Source organism: Artemia sp. Qi Xiang Cuo, chromosome 5 (assembly GCF_049724085.1).
Source record: "Artemia sp. Qi Xiang Cuo chromosome 5, ASM4972408v1, whole genome shotgun sequence".
Classification (NCBI taxonomy): Eukaryota; Metazoa; Arthropoda; class Branchiopoda; order Anostraca; family Artemiidae; genus Artemia; species Artemia sp. Qi Xiang Cuo.
Window position 1 is genome coordinate 84,557,944 of NC_142798.1, and position 27,792 is coordinate 84,585,735.

General features: G+C 34.3%; 2 protein-coding genes across 3 annotated transcripts in view; one reads left to right on the forward strand and one right to left on the reverse strand.

The window, feature by feature from the left end:
* Positions 1 to 3,971: 3,971 nt before the first annotated feature.
* Positions 3,972 to 27,792, forward strand: part of LOC148952646 (uncharacterized) — a 28,418-nt gene continuing 4,597 nt past the window's right edge. The window contains exons 1-2 of one of the 2 annotated variants that reach the window (XM_089089053.1): positions 3,972 to 4,011; positions 25,074 to 25,353. Coding sequence is in view for 1 of the 2 variants with exons in the window: in XM_089089052.1 (XP_088945178.1) it covers positions 26,951 to 26,971 (21 nt within the window). In the remaining variant the exon portion in view is untranslated. Of the gene's footprint in view, positions 4,012 to 25,073; positions 25,354 to 26,839; positions 26,972 to 27,792 lie in introns of those variants that run through there. The other variant, XM_089089052.1, reaches the window with a different exon arrangement.
* Positions 5,058 to 9,817, reverse strand: LOC148952647 (uncharacterized). Its single transcript, XM_089089051.1, has 3 exons — positions 9,747 to 9,817; positions 6,567 to 6,687; positions 5,058 to 5,239 (listed from the first exon to the last, which is right to left on the reverse strand). The coding sequence occupies exons 1-3, from the start codon at positions 9,765 to 9,767 to the stop codon at positions 5,103 to 5,105; spliced, it is 279 nt and encodes a 92-aa protein (XP_088945177.1). The 5' UTR covers positions 9,768 to 9,817; the 3' UTR covers positions 5,058 to 5,102.

Genomic DNA, 27,792 nt, shown 5'->3' on the forward strand with positions numbered 1-27,792 from the left:
AAAATATTTGTCATAAAATTGGTTTTTAGTTAAGCGCCAATGACGGAGTAGGTTTTAGACTTTTACGGTGACAGAAGGAGGCGATACCCAAACTCTTGTTTATAGCGATTTTTGTCCGTTTCAAGCTTGATTTGCGTATTCAATTTAAGTTTCACTCGTTTTAAGATTTATTTTTTTCATTTATATAAATAGCAAAATATTTTGATTCAATCTAGGCATTACCCGCTTTAAGATCAATTTATTCATTTATATTATTATTTGTTGTATGTTTTTTGCTATGACTGTTTATTTAATTTCTGTTCGTTTTGGGTTTCATTTTTACTTTAATTTTAATTTCCGGTCGTGTTGAGTTTGAATTTTAACAAGTATTTTTATATTCTGTGCTTAAGTTTAAAATTACCTTTACTTTTCTTTGAAAAACATATTTTTCGGAATTTTTTTAAAATTAAAATTTGGGAAAAATATATCTAGATCTATTGTACTCTATTTTGTTGTCACGAATTTCTACCAATACACTGATTCTCATGATTTTCAGTGTTGTAGAATACGTCGAAGTTGTACTATGCTAAATTTTCTTAGTAGCCATTTAGCCAAAAAAAGAAAGTTAATATGCATATTTCGTTTTTACAATTAATATACGGTGAGCCAAAATCAAAGCTTCATTAATTCAAAAACGTTCAGAAATTGAATAAAAAAAACTTCTTTATCAGACAGTTCGTGGTAACGAACTGTAAGTAAGGAGCGACACGGTTCAATGGTAATCGAAACTCTAAAAAACGGAATTTTGATACCAATAGATACATCAAAAGAAACAGATTTTAATGCTAATCTCAAATACATAAGTTTCTTCAAGTTTAGTCTTACTCATCAAAAGTTACGCGCCTGAGAAAATTTGGCTGATTTTCGAAAAAAGGGGGAAAGACCCCCTAAAAGCTATAGAACCTTAATGAAAATCACACCATCTTATTCAGCGTAGAAGAAGACCCTACTGTAGAGGTTTGAAGCACCTATCAACAAAAATGGGGAATTTTGCATTTTTTGCCAGAAGAAAGATCACGGATACGTGTTTATTTATTTTTTTTTCAGGGGTGATCGTATCGACCCAGTGGTCCTAGAATATCGTGGAAGGGCTCCTTGAAACGGAAATTAAAAGTTCTAGTGTCCATTTTAAGTGACCAAAAAAAGGAGGGCAACTCGGCCCCCTCCTACGCTAATTTTTTTCTCAAAGTCACCCGATCAAAATTTTTAGATAACCATTTTGTTCAGCATAGTCGAAAATATGATAAGTATGTCTTTTAGGATGACTTAATCCCCCAAAATCCCCGGGGGGAGGGCTGAAAGTTATGAAGTTTACCAAATGTTGACATATAGTATTGGTTATTGGGAAATATACAGACGTTTTCAGGGTGGATTTTTTCTCGTAGATGGGAGGGTGTTATATGGAAGGAATTTTCTATAAAGGAAGTTTTCATGGGGGAAGGGACATTGCTATGAAGGTGGCGCCGGATTTCCTGTCATTATTAAAGAAAAAGATCAGAAATTAAATAAAAAAAAAATTTCATCTGAATGTAAAGAGAAACATCAAAATTTAAAACGAACAGAAAATATTACGTATATGATTGGGTTCACCCCTTAGTCAATACCTCTCTCTTTAAGCCAAAGAGTTTTTAGTACTTTCATAAGAGCTACTTATTCTAATTAACGGCCTTTGTGATTAAGGGTCATTTTTAAAGAATTGGAACAAAATTCGAAAATCAGGTTAAAGAGCAAGGTATTGACTAAGGGGCGAACCCCCTAATATACGTATTAAAAATCGATGAATATAGAAGTTCGTTACGTAAGTTAATTCGTAAGTTATGTATATTTATTACTAATAAAAACGTTCGTAATTAAAATTAAACAGGTTTCGAGATAGCCATTTAACAAAATAAAAGTAAAATTAACATGCAAATTCCGTTTTAGTTGTTCATGTCCAGTGTCTCAAAATCGAAACCTGTATTAATTACAAAGCGTTCAAAAATTAAATTAAAAAAAAGTTTTTTCAACTGAAAGTAAGAAGCGACATTAAAACTTAATACGAAAAGAAGTTTTTCCGTATATGAAAGGAAGTTTACCCGCCTTGACGCCTCGAGCCTTTAGATAAATTTTTACTGTCTCAAAGATCTATCTTGTTTAAAAAATAAAAAAATTAATAGTAATGTTCGTGTCGGTGATGAGAGTGGCACCCCGTTCACATGATTACTAATTTTTTTTTGTTTAAGTTTTAACGTCGTTCCTTACTTTCAGTTAAAAAAAACTTGTTTTTTTATTTAATTAACTGAAGGTAAGGAGCAACATTAAAACCTAAAACGAACAGATATTATTCCGTATATGAAAGGGTCTGTCCCCTCCTCAACACTTCACTCTTTACCCTGAAGGATTTTAATTGTCTTAAAAAATAAAGTTGTGAGACAGAGTCAAACTTTAGCATAAAGAGCGAGGCGTTGAGGAGGCGACAGACCTTTTCATATGCGGAAAATTTCTGTTCGTTTTAAGTTGTAATGTCGCTCCTTACTTTTAGTTAAGAAAAACTTGTTTTTTTTATTTAATTTCTGAACGTTTTTGAATTAATGAAGCTTTAATTTTGGCTAACCGTACATGAATAATTAAAACGAAATTTGCATATTAAATCCCTTTTTTTGGCTAGATGGCTTTCTCGAAATTTTGTTCTGACGTAACTTACGAATTAACTTACGTAACGAGCTTCTATATTCGTGTGTTTTATTACGTATATTCCCTTGTCAATACCTCGCTCTTTAAGCTAAAGTTCAAATTTTTTCGAATCAGAAACTCCTGAATCACAAAAGCCGGTTAATTAGAATAGATAGATCTTTTGAAACTACTAAAAAAAACTTTAGCATAAAGAGCGAGGTATTGAATAGGGGGAAGAACCCCCTCCTATACGTAATAATTTCTGTTCGTTTTAAGTTTAATGTTGTTCCTTACTTTCAGTTGGAAAAAACTTGTTTTTATATTTAATTTTATGATCGTTTTTTTAAATAATGCTGGAAAATCTGCCCCCTCGCTTCATAGAAATGTACCTTCCCCCAAGGAAACATCCACCATGGAAAGATCTTCCCCCGTAATCCTCTACTCTGACCCCCCCCCCCCCCCCTGGATAAAAATCCCTCCTGAGAACGTCTGCATACTTCCCAATAACCAATACTTTATGTAAACAATGGGTAAAGTTTGTATCTTGCAGCCCTTCCCCCGGGAACTGTGGGGAATTAACTTGCGTCCGAATGAACCCTCTCACGATATTATATGACCACTGGGTCGATACGATCATCCCTGGGAACAAAAAAAAACAATAAACACGCATCCATGACCTTTCTTCTGGTCAAAAATGTAAAATTCCAAATTTTTGCAGATATGAGCTTGAAACTTCTACAGTAGGGTTCTCTGATATGCTGAATCTGATGGTGTGATTTTTGTTAAAGTTCTATGACTTTTAGGGGGTGTTTGTTCCTTTTTTTTGAAAATAAGGCAAATTTTCTCAGGCGCTTAACCTTTTTTGGATAAGACTAAACTTAATGAAACGTATATATTTGAAATCAGCAAACATCTGATTCTTGTGATGTAGCTATGGGTATCAAAATTCCGTTTTTTAGAGTTTCTGTTACTATTGAGCCGGGTCAGTCCTTACTTACAGTTCGTTACCACGAACTGTTTGATACCAGACAAATACATTGAAGTGATTAGTACAGTGTACAGGAATAACAGTGCTGCGGCTAAGGAAGGAAATAAGGTTAGCAGCTGGTTTCGTATTCAAACTGTTTAATAATTGAGAAGTGCCCGAGTTGTCAAACACCTTTGGTTCTCCGTTTTATAGATTATGAGCAGGTGTTCGAATCTGTTGATAGAAGAGCTTTAGTAAAGGTTTTATCCTTGTATGGTATACCAGACAAATACATTAAAGTGATTAGTGCTACGTACGAGAATAACACTGCTGCCGTTAAAATACGAAGTGAGGTTAGTAGCTGGTTTTGTATTAAATCAGGAATTAAGCAGGGTTGTGTTCTATCCCTTTTTATATGGATTATTTTGATGGAGATCGTCTCAAGAAGCACAGAAAAGGCAATGGGAGACCACGGAATCAAATGGGGAGGAAAATGTCTCCTGGACTTAGATTATACTGATGATTTAAGCATCCTTGATGAAAGTGTGAGCAAAATGAATGAACTTTTAGAGGTTTTGCAAGTTCAGGGTTCTAGACTAGGTTTGAAAATTAATGTTAAGAAGACTAAGTCACTAAGGCTAGGAATAAGAGAAGATGAAAAGATGATGTTGGGTAACGAAAAGATTGATCAGATGGGTAGCTTGACTTACCTTGGTAGTAGTATTATTAAAGATGGTGGGAGCAGTGAAGATGTTAAAAGTAGAATAGCCAAGGCTCGGTGTGTTATTTCAAAGTAAAAAAAAAGTTTGGAAGAACAGGAAGATAATTCTGCAAACCAAGATTAGAATATTAGAAGCTACAGGATGACGGTATTCAGAAATGGCTTGAAGCATGGGCGCTCCGAAAAGCGGATGAAAATATGCTAGATGTTTTCCAGAGAAATTGCTTATGAATTGTTCTGGGTACCCGGCTGACTGACCGTATTTCAAACAATAGACTGTTCGAAAAATGTGGTTCAATACCGTTCTCTAGGGTTATAATGACAGAAAATTTGAGGTGGCTGGGGCACGTTGTGTGGGTGAAGGATGACAAATTGCCAAAGATAGTCCTTTTCGGCCAACCGACTAGGGCTAAAAGGAAAACATGTCGTCCTCGTCTGAGATGGGAAGACGTCATAAAGAAAGATTTAAAGGAAATGGGAACTTCCTGGGAGGGTGTAAGAAGGGAGGCTTTGAATAGATTTGGATGGAGGAGGAGTGTGCGTAGCTGCGTTGGCCTCAGGCGGCTTGGTGTTGTTGTGAGTCGTAAGTAGTAGTAGTAGCAGTATGTTTAGATAACGGTAAAAGTGCGTATGAAAAATTTTTTTTTTTATAAATTTATTATATAAAATTAGGTTAACAAACAAATAACAGTAATTTCACAGTTATATCATAATATTTATAGTTTACAAAAATCCACCATAGGGTCCATATCCTCCGTAGCCGTATCCACCGTAGCCAATATACGGATAATATATGGGTGGATAACCAAAGCCATACCCTCCATAAAATCTGGCTTTCTCATCTCTGTTTGGCTTGTTTCCTAAATAAAAAGAAAAATCCAAAGTAATTATAGGATATCACTTTCCAAAAACCAAAAACAAGTTTACATTTCTGTTGGTGCTTTGTATGAAATTGAGTCCTCAGATAATGTGTTTTCTAATACTTCTAGCATTTTCTGGAAGTCTTAAAAATAAGTCTCACTTTCTTCATTTCAAAAAAAAAAAACGGCTGCAAAAATGTCTTCCATTGTATTTTATTTAGGGTTGGGTCAAATAGTTATATTTTTTTTTCCTGGAGTTTCACCCGAAGATTAGTTCCTTTTTCAAGCTTCAGAAAATTGACCAAAGAATTTTATGATTCTCTAAGTACCTTTTTGATGAGCAAACTTTTTGCTTTTTTTTGTTTTATAGCCCAGGTATTCTTTGTAGAAATCACTAAAAGTATCAGATATATGTTAAAATTTTAGATTGTTATAAAATTGTATTTACTCTGCAACTAGAGAGTATAAGTAAAAACATACTCAAGAAAGCCTGACTTTGGGGGAGGATATGAAATAATATATTTTCCACCGTGAACATCTGGACATCTTGGGGGAATGGGAGGATCAAGATACCCTCTGTATATCAAAATGTCTGCGTTTAATATACCTGTTACTTGGCTCGAATGCTTTTGCCAAGTATAGCAAAAAAGACAAGAATGTTTCTTGTTTGAAAATCTCTAAGAAAACAATTCAAAAGAAGTTAAACTAAGATCTTTCTGAAGTAAGGAGCTTTTGAGAAAGGGGTTCAAAATAGGGAAAGAAACTGCAATGTCAATTTTTATCAAAAGCGTCAACTTATCTTATAGCCCTTGATCTATGATCAGGAAATTGATTAAGATAATTATTTATTTTGACAATAACATTGGACGATGAAAAAAACAGCATTTAAATTTATAGTTGGAAATTTGTCACAAAATACAGCGACAAACTGATGAGTTCAATGAAATTATTAACAAAAGACTCTGGTTAAAATTAAGTTTATGCTAGGCCTTCTAGCATAAGAAAATCATGAATATAGAAGGTAATATAGAAGTTCCTAGCGCTTTAAATTTTTGTTAACACTCTAACGGTAAACTGGGTCAGATTGGCGTTTCTTATCATCTGCTACTGGTAAATTATCCTCAATTACTGGCTATGTTGGAGGCCTTTGGGGTTTGCCAGCAGATTGTCAAATGAGAGCAACTGCTTCGAGGAAGTTCAAAAGTAGATGACAGCATCATTTATAAGGAAACTTTAAAATTCAAAATTTGTGAAAATCTTGGATACCCCAGCATTATAAGTGTGCAAACCTCCCCGTGATCGTAGCCAAATACCAAAGTTGATTTACCTCCTTCCGAGCCTTGTCTTCTGGTTAAAAAATCATCGAAGTGATCTATTCTAAAGCCATTTTCTCCTCTTGGCCGGGCAGCAGCAAAACTGGACAGGCAAATTAATGCGACATAAACAACCTGAAAAAGTGTTGTTTCTTATATATATATATATATATATATATATATATATATATATATATATATATATATATATATATATATATATATATATATATATATATATATATATATATATATAATATATATATATATATATATATATATATATATATATATATATATAATATATATATATATATATATATATATATATATATATATATATATATATATATATATATATATATATATAATTCAGCGGTTATATTCTATTTTCCATACGCAATGTATTAGACCAGTGGCTCATGGTTCCTAGCCAATTTTGGGCCATGCCCCACCTAGGCATTTCCAAGATCATGATGTCTATGTGGCGGTAATAAGAATTATGTCATTCAAAGTTTATGTGTGTTCACCTAAAGGAAACTTAAAAGGCCATTACCTATTTGTATATCTCTTTGGATCACCAAAGAGATATACAAATATAGATATAGCTAAAAGGCCGTTACCTATTTGTATATCTCTTATCGGGTATCTCTTTGAGTCACCACCCAGTAGGCATATTTTACACTAGAGAAAAGTATTGTGTGAATACAACACCTTTTGTTCAATATATAACGTCGTTGCAATTTCATCTTGTGGTTCCATTGCAACTGAGGCTTCGTGTAACTAAATCTCCTGTAACTGAGTCCTCGTGCATCTAACCCCAAGCATAACTATGGCCATACCCAGATGGGGGGGGGGGTTTAAGTGTGTTTGAACCCCCCCCCCCTAAATGTTTGTTTGACTCATAAAAACGTAACAAAAATGGACATAAACAAATTTTGTATGCGTTGTTTGAGGTTTTTTTTTGTGTAAACCCCTCCCTTCCCCCCAAAAAAAATCTTTGAGTAAAACCCTCTCCAAAAAAAATCCTGGGTATGGCCTTGAGTATAACTGAACTCCTGTGCAACTGAAACCTCGTATACTTGAACCCTCGCAGAACTCAACCATCGTTAAACTGAACCCTAGTGCAAATCAACCCTGCTCAATTGATCCCTCATGAAACTCAACCCCTGCATAACTGAATCCTCGTGGTATGTCAACCCCCTTTACTGAACCCTCATGCAACTCGACTCCCTATTAACTGAACTTAACCATTTCCATTTAGCTGAGCCCCACTCAACTGAACCACAATATAACTAAACCCTCACTCAACTCAATACCCATGCCACTCAACACCATTCAGCTCAACCCTCAGTCAACTCAAACTCTTTTTAACTCAACCCTCATACAACTTAACCCCCACTTCCCCTTATTTATTGCAACCCCATAGAACTCAACGTCCATACAATTCAACTCTCATTTAAGTTAATCCTCATCCAACTCAACTCTTGTTTAATTTAAACCTGTCTGACTTAACCCCCATTCAAACCAAAGGCAAACCTCCTCATACCAACAGTTAAACTAGAAAATATGATTTAGTCCGTTTTGTCAGAGATGACAAAAGCTGACTTGAATGAAATGGTCTTTATTTATTGGTTACTTCTTTTGTATTTTATACAGCTTCAATTTAAAACTATCCCTTTTCATCTAAAAAAAACATTTTATTCCTCTGTCATATGTATTTGAAAATTAGCTAAGCTTTTCATGTCCAAGGCTAAAGCATATTTGAAGGTCATGGTTGCAGCAGCAGCTGCACCCTAGTACAGAAAAAAACAAGGGCCCATAGGTAACAAAATCGTAAAAATACATTAAAAAAACACTATCGAAAACTTGCCGTTGATGCTTATTCAGGAATGAGGATTATTATTTGAGTTCATTTTCAAAGTAAAAGTTTATTGCGCAAACAAATTTCTGGAAATTTTTAAGCTCGAAGCGCAAGAAACGCTGATAAGTCTTGCGTTTTCTGTTTTATTTCCTCACAAGAATATCGTAGAGAGCTGTTCAATGTCATTTGATAGCTAATAGTCACATTTAATCGCTAAAATTCAGTTTAGGACAGTATTGCCACTGCTATGGATGCTGGCAGTCGAAACACTACAAACGCTTAGCGCAAAATATTTGTATTTAAGCTTTATTTAAGCAAGTAGGTTCATTTGAGGCTTGAAAACTTATCAACGCTAGTGTATATTTGTGTATCACTTTTTATTGAGCAGGGCCAAAGGGTTTTGTACAGTTGAGGGATGTCCCTGAAGCCTCACAAAATTTTAAATTCCAGTGAACTTTCGGTTGAATATAGAAGGAGTTTGATAGAGAAGAGGGGGGGATTTTATAAGCCAATCTTTAAGCTTCTTTCATTTTCATACTTTCTACTAAACCTTTAATATGGGTGCTGTGGACTGATAGTTTCCTTTAATTGAAAGAATATTTTTTTTCTACTTACCATAAAGGATCAAATTCATTTGCTTAACTAAGTAAAAGGAGATAGATAGTGCTTCCAGATTTTTTCTGAAGAGGCAAGGTTGGGGGGGGGGGATTGCTAAGAAAAGTTTTATTGTTATTAAGAATTAAAAAAGGAATATTTATTTTTTCCATATTTGTGTCCATTTTATGATGTCTTATTGATTGCTTACAAGGGAGGGAGGTATTGCCCCTTGTTTCCCATTCCTATGGTCCACTGATCTTCTGCTGAACCTATTTAATAGAAGCATTGCTCTGGAGAATGTGTATTCTGATTTAAAGAGTGGGTTCTCAGGAGTGGTAGCCCACCTTATATTTATAACTTTGGGTTTAAGGTTAAAAACAAATGGATATTAATTTAAAAAAATATAGATATTTTCAATGAAAGTAAGTAGCCACATTAAAACTTGGCACAAACATAAATTATATATGTCAGGGGTGTTTTCGTTTCTAGACCCTAAGTTCTATATGCTAACATTTTTTATTGCTTTAAAAATATTTCTCATCTCGTTCCAATAATTCCTCTAGACGAAAGCTTGGTTTTAAGAAATTAAGTCAGAAATTTGAATTTTCATATAAGTAGTTCGAAACTGACAGGCAGTTACATCACTGCATGAAATGATCTCGGTTTGTAGATTTTAATGCCATTCCTTGGTTTCATTTGAAAAAAAAAATAACAAAGAAGAATAAACACTTACTATTGAGACGAAAATCTTCATTTTTACAGTTTAAAGTTTTCTCTTTTTCACCAGTTTACAGTTTTAATCTGATATTTTCTCGAAATGTTTCATTCTTTATATTTGCTGGTGACAACCATCACATGATCGCTAATCAAGGACTTTTCGGATAGCTGCTGCGTAATTTAGAATCAAAATTTATTGCAGACCACGGCTGGTTGTAACCTTAAGTTTAAAACTTATTTAAAAAAAACAGTCTAGTGGGACAAACTTTTATATAAAGTTGCCTCAGGAACTTTGATTGCAAAAACAGTAGTAATAGGTGATAGTGAAAACAGATTAATAGTAATTTGTTACATAATTGGTTCTGGATCCGAGTGCTTAAATGGAGGTTTCAGTGCTCAATTTTCTAATTTTCAAGAAAATCAGCTTCTAGTCTGTTTATCACTAATCTTTTTTTTTCTTGCGAAATGGAGGAGCTAAAACACAAATGAGAGCTTTTTAAAAGCTCATATGAAGTTGATGCTTGTATTCGTGTGATTGCAATAAATTAATCCTGATAATCCCTTATGAAAGTGCTAATGGGGATAAAATATAGTGGGATGGCAGTTCTTGAGGAGAAAGGCTGAGAAGCATAACAAGCTGATTATTATAATCCTTTTTGTAATATCCTAAACTTGGGGCTTAGGATTCCAAATCTAGGATACCTCCCCACCCTCCTACAGTAATTTAAAGTTGAATAAAGTGTTTCGAAAAATAAACCCCCAATGAACAAAAGACGTAAGCTCGATTCAAAAGTAACAAATGTTATTTGTGTTTCAATGCTAAGAGTTAATAATGAGAAATATGTTTTGTGAATTTTCAAAACGAGCTTGAAACCACTCAAAAATGGCAGCCAATAAAATTGAAAAATATGCCATTCAACTAATTACGCTTGAAATGTTGAAAACCCCTTAGCCAGAGGCTTACAATCTACCATCTTGAAAATTTCCATCCCGCCCATATTTTATAAATACAGTTTTCTTTCGCTAGAAGTAATTGTTTAAATACAACACGCTAAAATCAAATTGGCTACTCTCCTGGTAATGGATGTTAAGGTTTCACTCACCAGTGCCCTAGTTTTTAGTTTCGATCTTAGATGGTGCAAAATCGTTCTGCTTTTTTTCATTTCTGTGAAATTGTTTTTGTCTTTGTTGTGGCTTCCGTATTTTTTTTTTTCACTGAAAAGCTGCAGCAGAAGCTGGGGCCTAGTTTACACCAAACTGTAGCTCTTCACCATGGAAATTTAAAAAAAAATTCGGCTGGAGAGCCTCATGAGAAAAACTGCAAATAGTTTTTGGCTTTTTGCGAATAGCTATAATTTAATAGTAGACCTATTCAAAAATAAATTCGGCAAAATAAGACAAATCATTTACCCCCTCTCCCAAGGCTAAATTACCAGGAATGCAGGGAGCAAGAAAAAGAAAAGAAAAAAGAAACACACATGCTAAAAGGGAAATTACAAACATATACCAGGAACTGACTACCCGCAAGAACCAAGGCAGAACAAAATGCCATGGACAATAAACAGCCCAAAAAACGCATTTTAACTTACCACAGAGATATCCATCTGACTAATAGTGTGTAGAAAGGGAAGTGCGGGTATTGACAACCCCAGATGTAAACCTCGTAGATGACACAAAATGACAAAAATGGGTCTAGACGGTTTTTTAGTTTCCTAATTTTTATGTTTGCAACTCAATCTTTAATCTTCACAAAAAAATCCTTTCAAACTCGCTTTCAGAACCATGTCCTTTTTATTTTAAAATAGATTATAGCACCAGAGGCCTGAATTAGCTATTCTTTTAACACATACACTCTAATAATTGATTATTTACTTTGTCACAAATAATAATCCAAATTGTTATAGAATTGATGCTGTAATAATTGTTTAAACTTCATTACGTAATAAGTTTTTTACATTAAAATGTTTATGCCCAAATTATTTAAAACAAACAAGTTACTTTTCCTTTCACTTCTTTGCAAACATTTTAAGTGAATTATGTTATTATATGTCTAACATTTGGGAATAAAATCAGGAAGGGGGGAAATGGCAATTAAAAGTAAACACTGGATGCCAGAAGATCCTTTTAAGCTATTTCACTCCATGGGGACATTAAAAAAAGGGAATAGAAATCCAAAAAGTTTATGAGATTTTTCTAAGGTCACCAAATGGGTAACCCCTTTTATCTGAATCGGGCAGAGTATCTGAAACAGTCAGAGGGCTGAAATCTAATCTAACTAATGCACTGACTGAAATACGCCTATGATTCACAATGTGGAGTGCAGGCACCACCGGTGGCACCACAGGCACCAGCTTAGGGGCATGGCAGTATTTTGGTGGATCATGGGTCGGACGTGAAAAAATTCACTGAAAAAATTCAATGTGGGGCTCTCTAAGAAAAGATTCTCAGTTGTTGAGGGAAAGCCTGAAAATTCAAGAGAAAATCAAGAAGCTCGACTCAGTAAAATTTGGAGCCAGGAAGTTACCGTTGAACCATATAATTACTCTTTAAAACCAAACAACTAATTTTATACATTAGCAAGGGCAACAAATATAGTGGCAGGATCTCCATAAAAATCAAGGGCGGAAATTTTGAAAATTCTAAAGAATAGCCTATGTGTGCTTAGCTCAAAAGCCAAAATGGCATTTATAAAAAATTCATTACTTCTGAAAAGTTAAGTAGACTGTGAAAGTATAGCACTTTTATAAAGATTAGGTAAATATAGAAACTTAAATAATGGTTGCTATTTAGCTTGATTGCTACAAACTCTATTTTTATAGAAGTTATTCACTCGAACATACTGAAGTGAACTGGGAAAAATTCTGTTTACAAAATATATGAAAGACAAATTTAAAAGTCTTGTCATACGAGAGATAATTGAAGAAAAAAAAAATTGATTTCCTTGGCGGGTGTGCAATGGGGAGCAGAATATTCTGAGCCTTTTATTGTATGGAAGAACATGGAGACAAGGCTTAGAAGTAGAATTACAAAAGAATATGGAAGCAAATTTTTAAAAGTGGAATCACTTTTGGCAAGTGGAACCTCTTGCCAAATTTTTTTTTGAATATCCTTCCCACAGCTTGAACTATCCTTGAAATAGAAAGGTGACCCTTCATAATCAAAGTGCATAAGGAGTATAGACTATGAGATATAAGGAATAGAGAGTGTATATGCTTTCCCGCTTTCCCGTCTACTTGCTTTTCTAGAGGCTAAAAGACTTTTTCATGATTTTCAGTTTGACTTCCAAGCTAAACATTCTACGGAGCATGCGTGTGTAACTCTTTTAAATTTTCTCCACACCGCGCTTGACTCTGGTTTGATTCCTTCAGCTATATTCCTAGATGTCCATAAGGCTTTTGACTCTTTAACTCATGATATTCTGCTGTATAAGCTATCAGAAAATGGTGTAAGAGGAAAGGCTCATGCTTGGTTTGATTCCTATTCGTCAGGTAGAACTATCTCCGTAGATTCCCTCTCCCACTTTTTGTCTGAAGTTGAGTTTGGTTTTCCTCAAGGTTATGTTCTTGGACAGTTTCTTTTTTTGGTTTATGTTAATGACCTTATAGTTGCGGTTATGAATAAAAAACCTACAGTTTGCTGTCGCCTATGTAATCCTGAATCTTTCAATGCTAAAAAAAATCCATCGTTTTCGCAGGATGTGGACACTCTCGTTGCTTTCGCTGATGACAGTACCATTGGTACTGCAGTAGGAACTGAGTCTGAGATGCTTCCCAAATTAGTTGACCCAATTGAGAGAGTCGTCCTTTGGTTTGATACAAATTACTTTGCAGTAAATGTTACTAAGTCAAGTTTTTTAATTGTGCGTCGTATTTCTCCGACGTGCTCTGAAGTAACTAAAATCCAGCATTCAAGGGGCTCTCTCAGTAGACCTGAGTAACGATATGTCCGATTTCTCGTTATTCTTCTCAATGAAAACCATTCATTCAAGCATCATATTGGACTAATCGATACGAAAATCTCAAGGAGTCTTGGAATTTTGAGGAAGCTAAAACATATTTTTTCTGGATCAGTTGTAAAGATTCTGTTCCATTACTAAGTTCAGTCCTACGTCTCTTATTGCGCTACAATATGGATGTCAAATTTCTTTTCTTTTTTGAAACCACTTTCTAAGTTATATGATAAGGCGAGAAGGCTTATACAGGAAACAAATTGTACTAAAACTAACCCAACTAGCCTATTACTTGATTTGCAGTCTCTCTACATTCTTTCGTGCACGTCTTTCACTTTTCATCAAATTCATGGTGATGTTCCCACAGCCCTTCAAACTACTGCTTCTTTCGTCACTGATAGGTCTTCGTATCATCTTCGCAATTCAAGGAATATTAATATTCTATTTACTCCATTGGTGAGGTCTGACTTTAATCCATTAACTGCTTGTCATATTGTATGGAATGGCCTACCCGAGTCATCTCAAGAATGTCACTCGTTTGTTACTTTCAAAAGAATCTTGAGAAATTTTTTAATGTCTTGATTTTTCATGTTTAAATATATTTCTGTTAATTTTATTATTATTATTTGGGAGGGGGGGTGCACAAAGCCTCCATTCATGGAGGTCCCAGGGACTTCTTGCTGTCCGGTTCTAAGCCGGCTTAAGCACTTTGGTGTAGACTTGAGAAGATATGTGATCCCCATCCTGCACTGGTATCCAGGATCATTGCTTTTCCTGAGGTGAAAAATATTTCAATGATTTAAAGAACATGAAAATTGGAACTTGGAATGTTATGACATTAAAAAATGACTATCATATCGACATTTTGACTGACGAATTCAGACGATTCGAACTGGATCTATTAGGAGTTTCAGAAACACATATCCCAGGGGTAGGAAGCATGAAATTAGGTGATATAGAATTTGTTTACTCAGGCAGGAAGGATGGGTTACATAGACAGGGAGTAGGGCTCCTGATGAATAAGGAAGCTGCCAGGTCTTGTTTAGGCTGGAAAGGTATTAATAATAGAATACTAATTGGTCATTTTATGACTAGAAAGTTCAAGGTATCACTTATAGTAGTATACGCCCCTGTAGAACCGACTGATGGAGATACTAGTGACTCAGATGAATTTTACTTACAGTTACAGGAGCAAATAGACATGGTCCCAGGTAGAAATATGATGTTATTGCTGGGAGATTTTAACGCCCAGGTTGATAGAAATAAGGATAGATGGTATCCCAGCTTAGGTAAATTTGATGTAGGAAAAGAAAACAGTAATGGATACAGACTTTTGCAATTTTGTAGGTATAACAATCTAGTTATAACCAATATGGTGTTTGGTCATAAAATGGTACTCAGGTGATGGTAAGACTGCAAATCTTATTGATTATGTTATAGTTAACCGAAGACTGGCAGGATCAATACAAGATACTAGGGTATATAGGAGTGCTGTTATTGATGTTAAAAGTAAAGATCACCATCTAGTAGTGTCAAGGCTTAATTTAAAGCTAAAATATCGGAAGGGTAATTACCTCCCGGGAAGTTATGATTTTAGTAGACTCCAGGATGAGAATTTGAGAGAAACTTTCCATGAACAGTTGAATATTAAATTTGAGAGTTTAAAATTTGATAATGTGGAAGATGGTTGGAATAATCTTAGAAAAATAATTTGTGAAGTTGCTGAAGCTGCATTAGGGAAGAAAGCTAGAACTGCAGCTAAGAATATTAGTGAAAAAGCTTTAAGTTTAATAGAAAGGAGAAAGGACTTGTACAAGAATTATCTGAGTGATAGATCACATGAAAACAAAAGAAATGTAAAGAAAGTGGAGAAAGCATTGAAATATGAACTAAGGAGGTGTGAAGGGGAGGCCATGGATAAAATTGCCGAGGATTTAGAAGATGCAGGTAGACGGCATAATAGTAAAATATTGTACTGGCACGTTAACAAATTGAGAGGTAGTAGTCAATCCGGACTTGTCCCAGTTAAAGATAGGAATGGGGTGGCAATTAGCGATAAGACAAAAGCTAAAGCGAGATGGGCCGAACATTTTGAGAATTTGCTTAACCGAGATAGAGTTGCAGGAAAAAATATAGAGGAAAATGAAAAAGTTTGTGATACCTTGGATGTGAAGGAAGATTTGTTTTGTGAGGAGGAATTAGAAACAGTACTAAAAGGATTAAAGACAAATAAGGCTCCAGGTGCTGATAGGGTAGTAAATGAGTTTCTTAAATATGGTGGCTCTGAGGTTAGAAATAAGTTATTGGAGATTCTGAATATGATTTTTGAAAAAGGGGAAGTACCTAACGATTTTAGAAAAACCTTAATTAAGCCACTTTATAAGAAAGGTGATAAAAGTGAGTGTGGTAGTTATCGAGGCATTAGTCTGGTCTCTGTAGGTAGCAAATTGCTTAGGAATATGATACTTTTTAGACTGAGAGATGCCGTAGACTAAGTTTTAAGAGAAGAGCAGTGCGGTTTAAGAAAAGGTAGAGGATGTGTTGACCAAATTTTCACTCTTAGGTTAATAATTGAGAAGTGCCTAAGTTTTCAAACACCTTTGGTCCTCAGTTTTATAGATTATGAGCAAGCGTTCGATTCTGTTGATAGAGGAGCTTTAGTAAAGGTTTTATCCTTGTATGGTATACCAGACAAATACATTAAAGTGATTAGTGCTATGTACGAGAATAACACTGCTGCGGTTAAGGTAGGAAATGAGGTTAGCAGCTCGCTTTGTACTAAATTAGGAGTTAAGCAGGATTGTGTTTTATTCTTCTCTGCTTTGATTATTTTTATGTACTTCGTCCTAATGAGCAAAAAAAAGGTAATGGGAGCGCACAGAATAAAACAGCAAGGGAAAAGTCTCCTAGCCTTAAATTATACTGATGGTCTCTGTATTCTAGATGAAAGTGTGATCAAAATGAATGAACTTTTAGAGGTTTTGCGAGTTCAGGGTGCTAGTATTGATTTGAAAATTAATGTTAGGAAGACTAAGTCACTAAGGCTAGGAATAAGTGAAAATGAAAAGGTGACGTTGGGTAATGAAAAGATTGATCAGGTGGGCAGTTTCACTTACCTTGGTAGTATTATTAGTAAAGATGGTGGGAGCAGTGAAGATATTAAAAAATAGAATAGCCAAGGCTCAGGGTGTTTTTTCACAGTTAAAAAAAGTCTGGAAGAATGGGAAGATAAGTCTGCAAACCAAGATTAGAATCTTAGAAGCTACAGTGATGACAGTGGTCAAATATGGCTCTGAAGTATGGGCGCTCCGGAAAGCCAAGGAAGATTTTCTAGATTTTCTTCGGTGAAATTGCTTAAGGATTGTTCTGGGTACCCGGTTGACTGACCGTATTTCAAACAACAGGCGACAGAAAAAATGGGGTTTAATACAGCTCTCTAGGTCTATAATGAAAGAAAGGTTGAGGTGGTTAGGGCATGTTGTTCGGATGAAGGATGACAGATTGCCGAAGATTGTTCTTTTCGGCCAACCATCTAGAGCTAAACAGAAAGCAAGTCGTCCTCGTCTGGGGTGGGAGGACGTCATAAAGAAAGATTTAAAGGAAATGGGAACCTCGTGGGCGGTCGTAAAAAGGGAGGCTTTGAATAGATTGGGGTTGAGGAGGAGTGTGCGTTGCTGTGTTTGCCTCAGGCGGCTTGGTGCTGCGATGAGTTGTTAGTAGTAGTAGTAGGGGGGGGGGGGTGACACTATCCTGGGTTGGAAACATTTGTTGTGAGAGGTACTGTGTTTGTCTAATATTTTTTGTGGTTTGGTTTCAAATATATATTTAGAATTTAGTTTAATGTATTGAATTGTCCTACATCTTTTTTTTTGTTTGGGGGGGGGGGTTCATAAAATCGCTTTTTGTTTGGGTTTTTTAATTATTGTTTTTTTCTCTTCTTTGTTTTATGTGTGTGTGCTGCGTCTTTGAAAGGTTGAATTGCAATGCATTATATTGAATTTTTTTTTCTTTCTTTTTTTTTATGCCATTTATGTTTTTCCCTGTTTTTTTTTTTCCTGGCCATAGAACCTTACGAGGGGTTCTATATTGATGTGTTTTTGTCGTAAATTTATTGGTTGAATATAATGATTGATTGATTGATCACAGGGTGATCCACGCGGAATAAATTGATTGCTTGTTAGTCCCCTGCTTTGTTTTTGATTTTTGGATTTTTTTTGCTTCTTTATTTTTAGGTGGATCATTGTATTTTATGATTTTTTTTTTATCGATTTTTTTTTTCTTTCTTGTGTCGAGTCTCTTAAAGGTGTGAATGTATGATGTTGAAAATGTTTTTTTTCTGTATTTGTTTCATTTTGTTTCTCCCCTGTTTTTTTCCTGGCCATGGAGCCTTACGGGTGAGTTTATACTGAAGTGTATTTTGTTGAGTTTATTGATTGAATAAATTTATTGATTGATTGATTGATATATGAAGACTATATGAGTATAGATACTCCTATACATTTTAGAAAACTTAAGGTGAGCAGCAGCTGCATTGACTTTATTGACTTGTAAGGTTTTAAACGACTATTTTTCCTTTTTCCAGCCTCTGTTAACTACGGATTCAAGGTGTAAATTTTTTTTTGCTTGAAACCAAAAAAATACAGTAAGTAAGTTCTAACTGGTTCATAAAAACAACTCAAACTGTGAGTAATACCCCATATCCTTGTCAAAATTGTTCCGTGAAGTCTCTTGTAATTGCCATACGAGAATGGCTAACTCAATTTCAGCAAATTTAAAAGAAGCTGAGCCTAAGGTAGGGGTAAGTAGAACTAACCTTATCGATCCCATCCCTCACCCCTGCTGCCATCTAGAATTTAGTGTAATGCTGACAGTACATAATTTATGGTTTTTGTCAGTGAGAATGAAAAAACAAGATTTTTCTCATTTTGATGGATGTTACTTGGACGGTTAGGAGTGTTTGTTAATTTATTTGCTGTTGTTCATGGATGTCAACAGCAATTTAAGGATGTTTTATGGTTCTTGTCAGTGAGAATGAAAAAGCAGGATTTTTCTCACTTTGATGTATTTTCATGGTTTCGATGAAATTGATTTACATAGTTGAGGGGAAATATTGATTCACGAAAGGGGAGAGAATTTCTGAGAACTTGATTTACATAATCGTTAGGGGAATTATTGATTTACGAAAATGGGAATAAAGAAACAAGTATGGCTTCTTTGATCTTAGGTCTGAGGGATAAACGCTCTTTAGGTCAGAGAGAAAAATTAATATTTTTTTTTTAAATAAGGCTTCGTTGATCTTTAGTTTCAGGAATTAGAAATGACATCACTTGTTATCTTGGAATTACACGGGAGTCTAAAGAGATATATTAATATTCTATTTTATAAATACGGCTTCTTTGATCTTTAAGTCAGAGGGATAAATTGATATTCTATCAAAACCTTAATGGTGTAGCTAGGAACATCTATGAGATGAAAAGATTAACGCGGGAAAGGGTTTCCTAGGAATTTCAAATTTGACAGCGCAGGGATGCCAAAACAAAAGGAAAACGCAGTAATTACTTTTAGGGGATTATTTGGGCAAAACCGTTTTAGACATTTTCGGGAATTAATTGGGCGAAACAGTTAGAGGCATTTTAGATTATGATTTAGAAGATGATTTGGGGTGAAACTCTGTGGTCGTTATACTACACAAGTTCTATTTGAACAGTGTTGTGAGGTCCTCTACCCCAACCCCAAAGGGCCCTCCTACCCCAATCCCAAAGGAACCCCCCAACCCCAAAGGGCCCCCGGGCCCAAAAGGCCCCACTGCCTCCAAAGAGCCCCCAGCCCCCCCCCCCCCAAATTTTTTGCCCCCCCCCCCCATTTTTAATAATTTTTAATTTGCGCATTTTGAGACAAAAGGACCCCATCCCGTAAACTTTTGGCTCCCCCTCCCACCATTAGTGCTTTGTCGTGGTTTAGCATGTCAGAGTTACATTCTCTTGATTTTTCAAAGTTCATTTTGGATTTCTTTCGTTGGAATGCAAGATTTGGAATATTTCAGTAGTGTTTTGTCATGGTTTACCTTGTCGCAGTTACATTCTCTTAATTTTTCAAAGTTCATTTTGAATTTCTTTCGTTGAAAGGAAAGAGTTGGAATATTTCACTAGTGTCTTGTCATGGTTTACCTTGTCAAAGTTACATTGTCTTGATTTTCAAAGTCCATTTTGAATTTCTTTCATTGAAATGAAGGAGTTGGATGATTTCAGTAGTGTTTTGTCATGGTTTACCATTTCACAGTTACATTCTCTTGATTTTTTCAAAGTTCATTATGGATTTCTATCATTGAAATATAAGAGTTGGAATATTTCAGTAGTGTTTTGTTGTAGTATACCTTGTCGCAGTTACATTCTCTTGATTTTTCAAAGTTCAGTTTGGTTTTTCTTTCGTTGAAATGCAAGAGTTGGAATATTTCAGTAGTGTTTTTTTTTGGTTTAGCTTGTCACACTTACATTCTATTAATTTTTAAAAGTTCATTTTGGATTTTTTTTTCGTTGAAATGCAAGAGTCGGAATATTTCAGTAGTGTTCTGTCGTGGTTAACCTTGTCACAGCTACATCCTCTTAATTTTTTACAGTTCATTTTGGATTTCTTCATTGAAGTGTAAGAGTTGGAATATTTCAGTAGTGTTTTGTCGTGGTTTACCTTGTCACAGTTACATTCTCTTGATTTTTCAAAGTTCATTTTGAATTTCTTTCATTGATATGCAAGAGTTGGATTATTTGAGTAGTGTTTTGTTGTGGTTTACCTTGTCACAGTTACATTCTCTTAATTTTTCAAAGTTCATTTTGAATTTCTTTCGATGAAATGCGAGAGTTGAAATATTTCAATAGTGTTTTGTCATGGTTTACCTTGTCACAGCTACATTCTCTTAATTTTTCAAAGTTCATTTTGAATTTCTTTCATTGAAATGCAAGAGTTGGAATATTTCAGTAGTGTTTTGTTGTGGTTTACCCTGTCACAGTTACATTATCTTGATTTTTCAAAGTTCATTTTAGTTTTCTTTCGTTGAAATGTAAGAGTTGGAATATTTCAATAGTGTTTTGTTGTGGTTTACCTTGTCACAGTTACATTCTCTTGATTTTTCAAAGTTCATTTTGAATTTCTATCGTTGAAATGCAAGAGTTGGAATATTTCAGTAGGGTTTTGTCATGGTTTAACATGTCACAGTTACATTCTCTTGATTTTTCAAAGTTCATTTTGAATTTCTTTCGTTGAAATACAAGAGTTGGAATATTTCAGTAGTGTTTTGTTGCGGTTTACCTTGTCACAGTTATATTCTCTTAATTTTTTAAAGTTCATTTTGAATTTCTATCATTGAAATGCAAGAGTTGGAATATTTCAGTAGTGTTTTATTGTGGTTTACCTTGTCACAGTTACATTCTCTTGATTTTTCAAAGATCATTTTGGTTTTCTTTCGTTGAAATGCAAGAGTAGGAATATTTCAGTAGTGTTTTGTTATGGTTTACCTTGTCACTGTTACATTCTCTTGATTTTTCAAAGTTCATTTTGGATTTCTTTCATTGAAATGCGAGAGTTGGAATATTTCAGTAGTGTTTTGTATCTGGGTTGGTTTTTTACAAGTCCAAGAATTTGTCTTTGTTGGTTTGAATGTCTAAAGTGCATGTCTTTATCTGTTTCTATGTCTGAATATATTTGTTTTTAAGTCTGGGTTGGTGTTAGGTTAGTTTAGGTTAGCGAAGTTAGGTTAGGTTAGCTAGTAAAAATTTCTCCATGTTTAAGTTAGGTTAGGTTAGCTTAGCTTATCATGAGAGCTCATGATAAACCACGACGTAAACAGTGACAAGGTAAACCACGACAAAACACTATTGAAATATTCCAACTCTTACATTTCAATGAGTGAAATTCAAAATGAACTTTGAAAAATCAAGAGAATGTAACTGTGACAAAGTAAACCAGGACAAAACACTACTGAAATATTCCAACTCTTGCATTTCAACCAATAAAATTCAAAATGAACTTTGAAAAATCAAGAGAATGTATCTGTGACATGGTAAACCATGACAAAACACTACTGAAATATTCTAACTCTTGCATTTCAACGAAAGAAATTCAAAATGAACTTTGAAAAATCAAGAAAAGGTAAATGTGTCAAGGTAAAGCACAACAAAACACATTTCAACGAAAGAAATCCAAAATGAACTTTGAAAAATTAAGAGAATGTAACTGTGACAAAGTAAACCAGGACAAAACACTACTGAAATATTCCAACTCTTGCGTTTCAACGAAAGAAATCCAAAATTAACTTTGAAAAATCAAGAGAATGTAACTGTGACAAGGTAAACCATGACAAAACACTATTGAAATAATCCAACTCTTGCATTTCAATGAAAGAAATTCAAAATGAACTTTGAAAAATCAAGAGAATGTAAATGTGATAAGGTAAACCACAACAAAACACTGCTGAAATATTCCAACTCTTGCATTTCAATGAAAGAAATCCAAAATGAATTTGAAAAATTAAGAGAATGTAACTATGACTAGGTAAACCACGACAAAACACTATTGAAATATTCCAACTCTTGCATTCCATCGAAAAAAATCCAAAATGACCTTTGAAAAATTAAGAAAATGTAAGTGTGACCAGGTAAACCACGACAAAACACTACTGAAATATTCCAACTCTTGCATTTCAACGAAAGAAATCCAAAATGAACTTTGAAAAATCAAGAGAATGTAACTGTGACAAAGTAAACCACGACAAAACACTACTGAAATATTCCAACTGTTGCATTTCAACGAAGGAAAACCAAAATGAACTTTGAAAAATCAAGAGAATGTAACTGTGACTAGGTAAACCATGACAAAACACCATTGAAATATTCCAACTCTTGCATTTCAACGAAAGAAATCCAAATGAACTTTGAAAAATCAAGATAATGTAACTGTGACAAGGTAAACCACGACAAAACACTACTGAAATATTCCAACTCTTGCATTTCAACGAAGGAAAACCAAAATGAAGTTTGAAAAATCAAGAGAATGTAACTGTGACAAGGTAAACCATGACAAAACACTACTGAAATATTCCAACTCTAGCATTTCAACCAAAGAAAACCAAAATGATCCTTGAAAAATCAAGAGAATGTAACTGTGAAAAGGTAAACCACCACAAAACACTACTGAACTATTTCAACTCTTTCATTTCAACGAAAGAAAATATAAAAGAACTTTGAAAAATCAAGACAACGTAACTGTGACAAGGTAAAACACGACAAAACACTACTGAAATATTCCAACTCTTGCATTTCAACGAAGGAAAACCAAAATGAAGTTTGAAAAATCAAGAGAATGTAACTGTGACTAGGTAAACCACGACAAAACACCATTGAAATATTCCAACTCCTGCATTTCAACGAAAGAAATCCAAATGAACTTTTAAAAATCAAGAAAATGTAACTGTGACAAGGTAAACCACGACAAAACACTACTGAAATATTCCAACTCTTGCATTTCAACGAAGGAAAACCAAAATGAAGTTTGAAAAATCAAGAGAATATAACTGTGAAAAGGTAAACCACGACAAAACACTACTGAAATATTCCAACTCTTGCATTTCAACGAAGGAAAACCAAAATGAAGTTTGAAAAATCAAGAGAATGTAACTTTGACTAGGTAAACCACGACAAAACACCATTGAAATATTCCAACTCTTGCATTTCAACGAAAGAAATCCAAATGAACTTTGAAAAATCAAGAGAATGTAACTGTGACAAGGTAAACCACGACAAAACACTACTGAAATATTCCAACTCTTGCATTTCAACGAAGGAAAACCAAAATGAAGTTTGAAAAATCAAGAGAATGTAACTGTGAAAAGGTAAACCACAACAAAACACTACTGAAATATTACAACTCTTGAAATTCAACGAAAGAAATCCAAAATGAACTTTTAAAAATTAAGATAATATTACTGTGAAAAGGTAAAACACGACAAAACACTAATGAAATATTCCAACTCTTGCATTTCAACGAAGGAAAACCAAAATGACGTTTGAAAAATCAAGAGAATATAACTGTGACAAGGTAAACCACGACAAAACACTACTGAAATATTCCAACTCTTGCATTTCAACGAAAGAAAACCAAAATGAACTTTGAAAAATCAAGTGCCGAAAATTTGCCTCAACTGATCAATTAATTAATTGATCAACTGATCAATTAATTAATTGATCAACTGATCAATTACTTAAAAGAAATAAAACTTGTCACCGTATATAGTAGCCTATTTTCAGTTGAAAATGGGTTGTCAACTCACCAAAAGCGAAAAATCCAAATATTTCTTCCTCCTTTACCTACAGAAATATTTACCAGGCTAGTTTCTATTGTACTTATCAACATTGCTAATTAAGTTTTGAACATCACCTACCCCACTTCCAGGTCATTGAAAAAAAAAGACAGATAGGAAGTGACCAAAACACAATAAAAAATTTACATGTAAGATGACTCCTTACCACAAACTGAGTTAGCAATAATACATTCAGAATAAAGGATAACAAATTGTCAAGGACCGATATTTTTTAAAACCGTCTAGGACCAAAGGGAAAGAAAGCTGTCCATGAACGGTGTGGAAGGTGGTTGAATGAAGGACTGAAGCGAAACTGAAACTTTTTGGGAGGATACGAAGAGGGAAGCTTTGAATCGAGGGTAGAGGAGGAGCGTGCGTGACCGTGTTGGTCTCTTAAGAATCGTTGCGGCAAGTTCTTAGCAATATTTACAGTGGTAAAACTTTCCAGAATAAATGAAGTAAAGCCACCCGCTGATGGTCTTCCAGTATACTTCCAGGTCTTCCAGGAACAATAAGTGTAACATATTGATTGTCAATGGAGCCTTACACATTCAAATAATGTTCAATACTTGTATTCAGCAATTTTTTTCAGCACTGCGAATTTTCCATGGCTCTATTCCCATTAAATGGCATAACCATAGAAAGTCAATTCGGTAAATTTTGTAGTTTGCAACATAATTTAGCTAGGACGAGAGTAAACACATCAATTGGCCCCTTTTTAGACTGCTTAAAATTCAATTTTAAGACCCTTAATGGGGCCCCAAAAAGTAAAAATCCAAAGTAACTATGAGTTTCAGAACACGTTGCTGAGAAAAACAATCTATTGAACAAAATTGCCAATTATAGCTGATTCAGGACTTGTAATTATTAGATTTTCTTAGTTTTAGCTATAAATATCATCTTGAAAACAAATCTGCAGGGATTTTTAGAAGGAGCCTGAAACCCCTCAAAAATGACATCACGGCAAAACGGCAAACCTCTCCTTTATCAACCACAAATGGAACAACATGAAAACACAAACTTAAAATCTTCTCCTTTTTTTATAGCTTCATTAGCATATCTACAAACTTGAACAATTGCCCTTTTCAAAATTATCTGTTTGTTTTCTGGGATTTCAAGTCTATCATAAAAAAAGGACAGAGAAAGCTTTTGGCACCCTGCTAGAGCGTTGGCCATATCTTCAACTCCTAAAGTACATCTGGGACAAGAATCGTTTAATTTTTTTTTGTGGTAGACAATTTTCTCAAACACGAAGCGAAGTCCTTAATGCCTCCCCAGTAAACTCCATTTGAAAGTAAAGTACCAGCTTTCCTGCGACTTGATAAGGTAATGTATGATGTTTCTTTTTAAACCCAGTCCAAAAGAAGTAGTATTCGAGTATTTAATTGTAAAAAATAATAACACACACGAATCTATGTCACTTGATCTTGATTTTAGAAATTCTAGCCATTTTAAAAAATTGATGTTTGAGAAAATTCCAGAAAGTTTCGTTCACCTGGCTCAGTCACTTGCTTTAAAATACAGAAGGAAGCTTTTCTGGTAAGCCATAATTTAAGTACGAGGCAGATACTGTATGCACAGTGACCAAAAGATTTGTTTTCTTTGTGTCTGTTTTTATAAAATTTCTCTGTTTTGCTTTAAGATAGTAAGCAGATATTGACAAACATGTCAAATATAACGTTTCATCTAGTGCCACAATTGGCACTGAAGGTTATGATTTCTGTTTAAATTTTCTGCCAAAACGAAGACTCTAAATAGAATTTGTGAGTAAAATTTTATGACATAATCACTCTAAAATTTGTCTTTAAACTTCGGTTACACATAGTTGGTTTTTGTTTTTTAATAGGTTATAGCTGCTGCTACAACTATAAAATAAAAAAGATGGATGACACTACATTTTCGGGAGAAACCTGAAAATTAAATTGCGAAATCAAATAAAGATTGTACCATCTACAATTACAACTAGTCTAGGGCTCTGGCACCAAACATATTAGAGTTCATCACCAGGAGAGTGATTTTTATATGTCACATTTAAAAATGACTTCATGCACTAATTGGTTGTATTTTAAAAGGACCGAGGGATTGTAGACCTCCGTTTAAAGATAATCATCTGCGGTAATTCTCATGATACAGTTTTTGTTCTGTTCTAACCAGTGCAGTCCGTAAATAAGTCTCGCGGTCAAGATAGGAATAGATAGTACTTAGTATTCCTGAATCACATCTAAATAAACTTTTTAACCCTTTGATGGCCTGTGACACCTTACTATGGCATTACAAACACAAATATATTTAATTAGGTAGCTTGTATACAATAGTTTCCGAAAGAGCACTTAAATGGATCTCGACTGTGTTCTAGTGCCCCACTAGTGGCGTATATTAACAAAACAACAATGATGCACAGACTAATTTACAATTGTTTTTTTCTGGTTTTTAAAATGGGGGATTAACCGCTTATGGGAATTATTTGGACAATAATGAGTCCAGTGGTCCCTTTTTGGTTCAATATACTTCATTTTTCGGTCGACATCAATTTTTCTTTAAAAATCACTAGAGTTTGTTTTCACAAGCAAATTTTGGGAAAGACCTCACTTTCATTTGCAAATAAAGAGCAAAAAAGATACATGATGGTATTCCTGATTCATAATTAAATAAGAATTCTTGTCACTGGAGGTTTTTTATTTCAAAACTTATTTATGAAATTTCCGTTATACTATCAATTTTGCTTTTTGCTGCAATTGCCTTAACCACAATTATAAGAGAAAATGAAATTGTTTTGATTTAAGATTCAGCTTCAGTTATTTTAAAAGACCTTGATTAAAGATTATGTAAAGGTTATCATTAGCCAATATAAGGATTGAAAATTTGCGAGAAGATATCAGATTGAATTTGTGCAGTGGTGAAAAACAGAAGTTAAAATTCTAAAATGAAGATTTTGGCTTCAATGGTAAGTGTTCTTTAATTTCTTAAATAAAAAGAAAATACATTTTTTCTACCAATGAAATTACTGAGTGGCATTAAAACTTAAAGGGGATTGGTATTATTCTCTTTATGGAGGATGTTGCCCTTCCTTAATTCACAATTATTTAACTTTGATATTTTGCTTCAATTTCCTAAAAACGACGGCTAAAACTACCAAGGCCCTTGAAATAGAGTAAAAATCTTTTTAAAGCACCAAAATAGCCTTTTTCCCTTTTAGTCAGGTTTGAAATGCGAAATTGAATTTTGTTTGCAATTTTGTTTACGTTTTGTTGCAAATTAGTTTTGAAATTGCATTATTTTTTCCAGTCCCATGCCCAAAGTTATTATTGCTGTGTAAAAGACTACCACAACTACCAATCCCCCCCCCCGCCTTAAAAAACAAAACAAAACGAACACTCTTTATCAAATTTGAATTTTTGCAGTACTTCGCCAAAAGTATCTTAGTTAGTGCAACAACTTTTTGAAATAAAGTATAAACTTCAAAAATAAAGAATTATTTCCGCGCTGAAAGAAGAGCTTTCACCTCCATCATCACCCATGTCGCAGGATTCATCGCAGATCAATCCAAAAATGAATTACTCCTAATGTAAGGATCTCATAAGTTGAATCTACAATCCTTTAAGCATTAATTTAATTCATCCAAGTCATAAAATTTTTGAAAATATGGGCCTAAAAAGGATTTTAAGACCCCAGGTACCATCCATCTATAAAAGAATGCATTGGCTAACATCCCAATAAACTATACAAAAGCTTTCATAACATCCAAAGAAAGCTGGTTTGGCTAAT

Coding starts and splice junctions, on each gene's coding strand:
- LOC148952647 (XM_089089051.1), bottom strand. CDS start 9,767: ATGAAGATTTTCGTCTCAATA. Junction 6,688..9,746: donor TGAAGATTTTCGTCTCAATA/GTAAGTGTTTAT, acceptor ACACTTTTTCAG/GTTGTTTATGTCGCATTAAT. Junction 5,240..6,566: donor AAGACAAGGCTCGGAAGGAG/GTAAATCAACTT, acceptor CTTTTTATTTAG/GAAACAAGCCAAACAGAGAT.